This window comes from Trematomus bernacchii, unplaced genomic scaffold (genome assembly GCF_902827165.1).
Source record: "Trematomus bernacchii unplaced genomic scaffold, fTreBer1.1, whole genome shotgun sequence".
NCBI classification, from domain to species: Eukaryota; Metazoa; Chordata; class Actinopteri; order Perciformes; family Nototheniidae; genus Trematomus; species Trematomus bernacchii.
The window spans coordinates 8007488-8016836 of record NW_022987313.1 but is presented as its reverse complement, the minus strand read 5'-3'; the positions used below and the strand labels follow the sequence as shown (position 1 = coordinate 8016836).

General features: G+C 39.0%; 1 protein-coding gene across 2 annotated transcripts in view; it reads left to right on the top strand.

Moving 5' to 3' along the window:
- The first annotated feature begins 2463 nt into the window (after positions 1–2463).
- itpk1b (inositol-tetrakisphosphate 1-kinase b) overlaps positions 2464–9349 on the top strand; it is a 28326-nt gene continuing 21440 nt past the window's right edge. Inside the window, exons 1-3 of one of the 2 annotated variants that reach the window (XM_034124550.1) lie at positions 2464–2560; positions 3196–3346; positions 7004–7028. In XM_034124550.1, the coding sequence (XP_033980441.1) occupies positions 3252–3346; positions 7004–7028 (120 nt within the window). In that variant the 5' untranslated portion in view covers positions 2464–2560; positions 3196–3251. Of the gene's footprint in view, positions 2700–3195; positions 3347–7003; positions 7029–9349 lie in introns of both variants that reach the window. The other variant, XM_034124542.1, reaches the window with a different exon arrangement.

Sequence of the window (9349 nt, the reverse complement as noted above, 5' to 3'; positions counted from 1 at the left end):
ACAATCTGTAGTGTTAAACAGGACCTAAACATTTATTGTAACATAGTAGGCTATAGGCTACTTTCAAACTAAAATCAAGATGAGTGTTAGAATGTCATTGTATGTATTGCACTTTATGAATAAAACACTGCATATGATACATTTAACCTAAATAAAAGAAAAATAACAAAAGGGTTTCTACAATCTTCTAGGCCATTTAGTAAGGTAAAAAGCAAAAACGCCTCTCAGACGCTCTTCCCTTTACTTATTTAATAAAGAAAAACAAATGGACGGTAGATACACGGATTCAAATCATTATGTCTAATGTTCGAATTTTGTAATGTGTTTTTTCTTTCTTTATTGAATGTATGAAATGCAGGCTGCATTGATGCATTTGCTTTAAGTAAACTGTAAATAAGATATCATGTCTGTCTGTCATAACAACTGACAGTCCTTCTGTTAACATGCAGAAAACAGTTGTTGTTGACTGCAGGTTATACAATAAGATATTTTGGGAGAATTACAGTAAATATTCACAATAAGAGAAAATCCATTCATGTTTTTGAGGAAAATAACTTGACTCACACACATCATCACGGAAAATAAAATTACAATTAAAAAGGTGAAGTTTCAGTTTGTAGTATACCTGTCCTGGTGGAAGAAAGAGGTATGGAGAGGGATAGGATATGGTGTGTTTGTGTGTACTCCTCCTTTGTAATATTTTTGTTTCGTTTTACTTCCAGGAAGCTTTCGTAATTTTTGTATTCGGAAATGTAAATATCCTATTAATTTATTATTTCCTTTTGACAAACAGACCTAAGGAGTGTATCATTATCTGAATGTACAAAGACCTTACTCAGTTATAATGTCAAGAAAAAGTGATGTGTAACACTAGTAGGCTACAGGTCAAATGAAAATATATCATTTAAAACAGATAGTAACTGAATAACTAATTTATATTCAGCCAGTGCACGTAGGCTATATTTGTACATATTCGTATATACGAATATGTACAAATATAGCCTACTTATAATAACATAAAGTTATTTTTTATTTTGTTAAGTCATGGTCGTTGTTGCTGTCTGTTTTGTTTGTCAGAAAGAAAGAAGGAATACTTCTGCATTTTGCAGTGGTTTTCCAATGGGTGGCGCCACAGTAACATGTTTCTCTGTTGAGATGATAAGCGATCGTTTGTTAAATGTTGGGGCTGCTGGCATTATGCAAGCTGCGACGGGCCCACACATACAAGACAGGTTATTCATGTAGGCAGACTGCAGTTGGTTTGAGTAAAAGTCACAAACCTGTTCTCTAATCTACATTTTTCTTTTAGACTTTCGAAAACGTGCATGTGGTTGATGTTGTCAGACCGTGAAGTGGCTCTCTCAGGGAACACACAGAACTTCTCTGACCGCATCCAGGATGCCTTTACTGGCTGTCGGAAATATTGTGGAGCCAACAGCTCAAAGAGATTGTAGTTTACTGCAACTAAATGTGCAGGGACAGGCCTCATCATCTTTAGACTGAGAAAAACAACCCTACTGTACAATTAATGTGTGGTCCCCTATAAACAGTATATTCCACTCACCAATGATACAAAAATAAAACAATTTGTTAAAACCCCATATAAAGATTTATATGAACGTGAATCACACTCATTAGGGTCTCTTATCCTCTTTGTTCACTGTTTAACAGAACATTACTTTTAAAGAGTAGAATATTTAGGTCAATTAGTCAACATGCAAAACCAAAAATACAATTATGTGTTTATGTTAACCAAAAATGAAATCCATGAGACGTTGCTAATGGGATCATATCACTGGAACATGTATATATTTGGGTTCAGGATTTAGTTTAGTTTAGATGGGAATCGTTTACTCAAGGTGTAAAGTAACAAAGTACATTTACTCAAGTGTACTTAAGTAACATTTTGAGAGACTTGTACTTTACTGAGTATTTCAATGTTTTGCTACTTTGTACTTCTACCCCTCTAAAAGTCAGTACATATATTTAATATCTTTATTACATTTGCTATCAGGACTCGGATTAATAATGTGAAATGTAAACAACAGTTGAATAAGATTTTAGTTACACCTGGAGTAACATTCACAAGATACCCTGCACTATAAAATTAAAACTAGCTGCACCTTTACCTGCTTTGATAAACACCTGAATGCATCACTAATTATGATTAAAAACATATCATATGTTATTCTGAAATGGGTCAATTTGCATAATGAGTGCTTTTACTTTTGGTTCTTTAAGTATATTTTGATGCCAATACTTTTGTACTTTTATTTGAGTAACATTTGAATGCAGGACTTTTACTTGAACAGAGCATTCCTACACGTACTTCTACTTTTGATTAAGTACACGATCTGAGTACTTCTTCCCCTCTGAATGCAAATTAATCGATAATGAAAGCACAACATCACGTGAAATCAGGACAGGCTGTGATTCGAACGTCGGGAGTGGTATTTTCCGAGGGGCTCGTGAACGCAGCATCAGTCTCCTGGATCCTGGGTGTGAGCAGGCAGCAGTTCAATCCAGAGACTGAGGCAGAAAGCACCAGGAACATCTCAACGTGAGTGCAGCTCAGCCTGTCATCTGTCACCTTGTTTGAAACTTCTCCTTCTCCACCGGACGGACAGAGAATGGGAAACTATCCCAGCTAGTTTCTGAAGAGGATACACATTCAGGGGGAGCTGTGCTAAAACTGTCAGGTTAGTTAACGCTAGCTCCCCACAGCCCCTCTTGACGTAGTTACCGTTCAGTCAGTGGCTTCATCTGTTAGCCAGGTAGCCTTTGCTTTCCACCATTGGCTAATTAATTTAGTATGAGAAAGTGGTGTAAATCTGTTCAGCAATGTAACCATGGTCAGTCTTGTTAGCAAGCTAGCTTATGTTTCTTAGTTACCATCGGTTAGCGGTGCAGACTGTCACTGCCCAGCTTGCTAGCTAACATTAGCAGTTAGCAGAAATGGTCTGTGTGTGTTTCGCTGATGCTGAACTACACTCACTGTGGTGTTACCTTTAGAAACCAAATGATGTGAACCATGAGGGCGCTAGGCTCCACGAGGCACTAGTAGAAAGATAGAAAGCGCCACTTCTGGCTGTGTTTGAGTAACGCAAACCGAGTGGTGGACTTCAGTGTACCTTCATTGCTTGTTGCTGCTAGGTTAACGTCATAGTGTGGCTTCCTGTTGTTTCGCCTGTACAGGTTGAGCCTCCAGTCACACCATTTACCTCCAGAGCAGGAACCGGAGCACAGTGGAGATGCAGACCTTCCTGAAAGGCCGGAGAGTCGGCTACTGGCTCAGCGAGAAGAAGATGAAGAAGCTGAATTTCCAGGCCTTTGCCGATTTGTGCAGGTATGTGTGGATACAAAGCATTTAATGTTTTAATAATCATCAACAGTGTATTCAATTGTTTATTAAGAGGTGTGCTGACATACACTGCACTTCCTCTTAGAGACTCCATGGCAAAAAGGGACATAGTATTATCTCTTCCTCTCTAAACCCTTTTCATTTGCACTTTCTAATTCATACTCCCCTCTGGAACGCTCTCTCTGCGGAGATCCGCAACATCCCCACGCTTGACGCCTTCAAAAGGGCCCTCAAGACCCATCTGTTTACTAAGGCCTTTGGCCCCTAATCTATTTGTTGTTTTGTCTGTCTGACTGGTTGTCTGACTGCCTTTTTGTTTTTGTTATATTTGTTTTGCCCTGTTGTTCTCTGTAAAGCGACCTTGGGTCTCATGAAAGGCGCTATATAAATCCAAGCTATTATTATTATTATTATACTTGCACACAACAACCCTGATCATGTCTGTTTTTAAGAATTTGACGTTTTGCCAAAACTATAAGGCCTGTGGCTGCTGTGCTACTTTTGTAATGCTTGCCCCGAGGGAAGGTGGCTATAGCAAAAGTCAATTAGTGTTGTAGAGCTTGTTTGCCATGATTTAAGTCAGTGCCTGTTGAGACAAAAGGTTCAGGGAAAGTGTATAAGTAAAAGTGTTGACAGTGGCCTAAGGTGCATGTGTAATAGGATAAACACCCACAACTGGTGTTATTATGTTGCTAATTCTCCTGAAGCATAAAACGGTATGCTATGTGTTTGGAAAGAAGAACAATATTTCTGCTGACGTGTTGATTTGATATCTAAACCAGAATATGTGCTCCCATCCCACAGAGTTAACCTTTGCTCAATATTGGAGCAGAACGGTCATGGCCTTGTGTCTCTAGTTGTTAGATGTTTAATTGTCTACGAAAAAAACACTTATCTGTTGAGATGCATAGTCATAACATGAATTTGTTCAAGGTTGTACGTCCACTGTAGCTTTGATTTTTTTGCCCAGCGTTGAGAGGGGCAGCTATATGAGATGGTTATGTATGTATGGATGAATGTTATCTTTGTTGTAGCTTATACTTCTCAAGGCCAAGTAAAATCTTATATTAGGTATTTTAGAGTAGGGTATTTCCTCAGGATGAGTGAACTCTCCCTCACTGATTTACAATAGCTACTATAAGTATAATGGACTGGGGATTGGCTCCAAGGTATGGCAGCAGACTTTTTATTACTTATTGCAACATTGCCTAGCTGCCTGTACTGTATGTGGGCCGCAGTGTACTGGAAAACACAAACAATCAAGAGACCAACAGTGTGGGGAAAATGGAGATAAAAGTATGAATCGACAGTCTTTCTGGTGTGTTCTGGTAGGCCAGGTGTGTTGTCACTGAGCGTGCATTATAGCAGGCATTTGCTTCCTTATTTTTTTCTGGAGGGTTGTTGCCTCACAAAGCATCCTGGTTGAGCCAACCTAAATTACCACAGTGTAATCCACAAAACATTTTTTATCTATTCTTGAGTCTCTAAGTAACCACCCTGTCCCTGCATCCTACCTATCCCCATTCTTCCATAACAACTGGAGAGGGTTGTTTAATCTGAAGGGAGGGGGCCAAGTGTTAGAAAGTGTCATTAGTGACTAGAGATTACAAATAACTATTCAAATTAATGGCCTTTATGCAGGAACAATAACAAATCCCAGCCCATTTAAAAAGTCAATGTGATTGTATCATGTATTTGATTACCACTTGAATACCTCCCACTCATTACCCACTGAAACCTGTCTCATGGTTCTCCTCTTCTTCTCATCATATGGCACGCCTAATTGTTTAGAAAAGGTTTCCTTGGCCATATCACTCTCTTTGAATCCCATTTCATGCCCATTGATTTTCCTTCACAAATAGATTGGTGAAGTGTTTTGACTTGTAAGGCTTTATAATCAAAGATGAACCAAATGTTTCATCTTAAAGAGAATATGCCAGTATCAAACTCCACTAGTGTTGAAGCAGGTTCTCTCCCTCTCATCATGTGGCATGCAGCTGACGATGCGAGTGCTTCAGTGTGGGGTCTGGCCTGTCTCGTGCAGCTGGACTTACTGGATGCCTGCTGGTCAGAGCCACTTAGGATTATATTTTTATCCCTTGGGTCTCACACTTCAATGTAGAGGCTTCCTAGTGACTCACATACAGTATAATTGATCTGGAAAAAATCAATGCCCTTGAAAACAGCCATGCTTAGCATCTTTGGCTAATATAAACATATATTAATTGGCTAATGTCAAGGCAAGGCCACTCTATGATAACAAGTCTGATGAGATTATGTTGAGCTGCATCCACTGTATGTTCTCTTTCAGCCAAATTATATAATTTACTTCAGCGATGAGAGGATTGTGATCAATTCAAATCTGTGGCGGGTATCACTTGCAAACCCATTGTCATGTAAAGAACTGGTTGCATTGATTTAAAAGAAGCACGGGATCAAAGTTTCTAACAGCCCAAACCGGTAATGTTGCTTCACCTGTTTGGCCTACCTTATTTGACTCCACCCGATGTTTGTTTGGCAAACATTCTCAAATACACCCAGGTGTAAACTTTGTAATCACTTGTTGTCATGCAGAGCAGTAGCCATGTTTATGGTGTACCATAAATACCTAACTTTAGGGTTACAGTTTATGGATATATAATACTGTATGCCAGTAAGAAACGGTTCAATAAGAAGTGTCTGTTCAAAAAGTTGTGACCTCGGCCTTCTTCTCTGCGGGGTCTTCTCCTCCATCCTGTTCATTCTGCTGGCTCTGTAACAATATATGAGAGCAGCAGACGATCTCCATATCTGAGATGGGATGAAACTAAAGGCCCCATTCACGCCACATGAAACACGCCAGCTGCAGTATTAAATATCCACATTGTTGTGAAGCGTTGAATGGCTGTGCTGCTGTTACCATGGGACTGTAACCTCAAAAACAACTGGGCTGGACAGGCTCTGTTGGTTATGCTGCTGCACTGGTTTTGTGTTCATCGTAGAGCTGCAACGATTAGAGGACTAATCGACTTATTTTTCTAAAATAAAATATATTAAACGGAATATCTCCGGGCTTTTTTCATCTTGGATTTTGATCAACTGAGATGGAAAATGTGTAGTCCAATCTATACATCTTGTAAATAATCTGCAGATTAATCAAAAATAATCTTTATTTACAGCCCTTACACATTGTAAATTAAACGGGTGATTAACTGCTGTGTATTATTGGAGGTTAAGGGAAGAGTCCAGGTTCCACATTAGTGCTGCTTTACATTATGATAGTCCCTTCTGCCAACATCTCTTGTAGTAGTCCACTGGTTGCCAATAATTCAGGTTCATTGCTGTTTTATTTCTGACATCAAGAGGCTAATGTCTAACTTTTCCTTAGTGAGTTTAACACATTTTCTGTCTTGGAATTGTTTTATATATATTAACATATATTTCATGTGCAAGTAATATATATGTTTTGCCTCACTTTTTCCCCTGAGAAACTGAAAAGAGAGTGCAGGCATCCTCCCCTGTAGTGCCTGAGCCTGCAACACATTTATACAACATCCTTCATATTAATACCTTTGGGTACTTTTGATGCATAGCAGTGTCTTTTTATGACTTTCAGTTTATGTTTGGTAAAATATTAACTGTTCATTTTGTCTTATTTTTCAGGAAAAGAGGAATAGAAGTTGTTCAGGTAAGTGGACAACACGTTTTTTTTGCCTGATACCTTTTTAAATGTACATTTGTGTTGAGATGCATTTTATTGTTAGTTTGAGGTAGAGTTGTGACCAAGCCTTCTACATACCTAATGTAGTTGCTATACACTTGCTATTTTTGGTCGTAAACACCGTAGGGGAGAGTCTACCAGACTATGTTCCTTGTGAAGCTGTGGTGCAATTCACCTCAGTACAATATGGTCTCTCTTTGTAGACTGTTGTACGTGAGAGCAATCTACTGTACTATACGGGCAGTGGCTACTCATTCTGTGAGAGTGTATAGGTGCAACAATGTGTGGTTGAAAAGCTTTTTAAAAGCTTCTAGATGTACAGTATCTGACATCAGTCACCTACACCAGTTTTTCTAAAATTGCAAAAATGCGATCATGGTTTCACCCTAAAGAAAGAAAATCCTCTATCTCCAGTAATTACTTAGCTGAAGTAAAAGAGGTTGCTGAGTTTTGTTCAGGTACATACAAGCCCCCGGGGTAGTGAAGACTGCTGTCATTAATGGATATTGGGAGTAAGTAAACACGGCACATACAGCAGCATAGTAACAATTGTTACTAAGTCCTGGGAGCTCAGTGTTGACAAGTGCGTGTCAGTTAAATAGCTTTCTGCAATTCAGGAGGAAAGCAGCCTGCCTTTCTCTCAGTCTCTGTTTTTATTTTTTTAATGCTGTCTCATGTGTTCTTGTTCGGGGAGGGGTTTTCTTTCTTCCTTTGCTTTGAGGTTATTTTTTTCCTTTAGCTGTTCTAACGATATCAGCACACCCAGAAAGAGCCTTGTCCTGGGAATGGTCCCAAAGTAAGCAGGGCTTTGTTTCCCACCGTGCATTCAGTCACTCCTGAGAGGATTCTCAAAAACTCTCAGCTCTGGAAACCTGGGACTTGAACAGCCCTCTGGCCTTCCCCATTATAACTCTTTTTTTTAGCACTACCTGTTGACCACCACGTTTTTTTGTCTCATCTTACAAACCACCATAAAAGTTGTATTTGTTTCCCCTTAACTGGCCCTGCTAATTGAGAATGCTCAGTTTACTCTCAGAGGTATGTCAGAGTTTACAGCGGTGACTCTGTTGCCTCAGACGCACCCAGAGCCAGTCAGTGCCTGTACCGTCAAGGCTGCATCACAGGCCAAGATAATGGTAGCCGTTGTAATGCTTTGGCCTTGTTATGCAAGTCTGTGTACAAAGCTGTCGTCTCTTATTTCACTCGTGAATTTTGAGCCCAGCATTCCCTAGACCTTTCCTTGGACTGTTAGTGCGCAGTTAATGAAGCAGTTCTAATGTCAGATTATGTGTGTGGTATTCGGTTTTTCTATTTGTAATATTCTATGCTATAATGTATGTGTATTTGTAAATATGTTATGTTATTTTAAGCTCAATTTCCACAAAACCTAAGACAAATGTCCACATTGAGAAAGTAATTGAATGCATTAATTGATTAAACCTCAACAAAGAAGAGTCAGAGATCAGAGTGATAAGGACATGGTAAAAAGGGATATCAGGGGAAAGGAAGCCGTTGGTATATTACACAACTCTAAAACTTGTCTGGCACTACTATTGCTTCAAAATAAAAAATGTGTTTCACTGCAGATTAAGTGTTCATGTTCAAAGTGTAATGTATGTTTTTATAACTTTTAAAGCTTAAATGTTAGGTGGGAGTGTTGCTGTTTCGTGGATACATCGTCTATTTAACCTTCCCTAGAAGGCTGTGGTAGAACATTTATCTCTTGCAGTCATTTGAATCACCTAACCTTGTCCCTGTGGTCAGACAGACTCACTGATGATAACAACTCAACCTTGGTTATCCACGGATCAACTAATCCTAGGCGTTTGTCTGGCAGATTAAACCATTAGTCCATCTTGATTACCTATGCTTCATTACAAGCTAATTCACTTAATTTGTGTTTGCCAAAAACACAGATTTCTTACAAAACTAGAGCCTAAACCATAAATGAATCGGCTAAACTTGTAGGTTTTCATTATTTGTCACAGTAACTGACAGTATGAAGCTGTCACTTTGTTTTTTTCGGATAATGTGTTTGGAATCTTTCACGGTTTTCTGACATCTTAAACAATATAAGTAACCGATTATCAGAAAATGATCTTAAGATTAATCGATAAAGAAAAGATACTTGTCTGTTGCCGTCAAGGGAATTATGATATATAGATATTTCATATTGCACCCCCACCTAGCATTATATGTTATTAGCTGCAAGAGGTTGGATCCTCCAGAGGGTTGCTAGTGGTTATGACGTCATCCTGTGTGAACAGATCTTCGCTAAATCTGGCAGC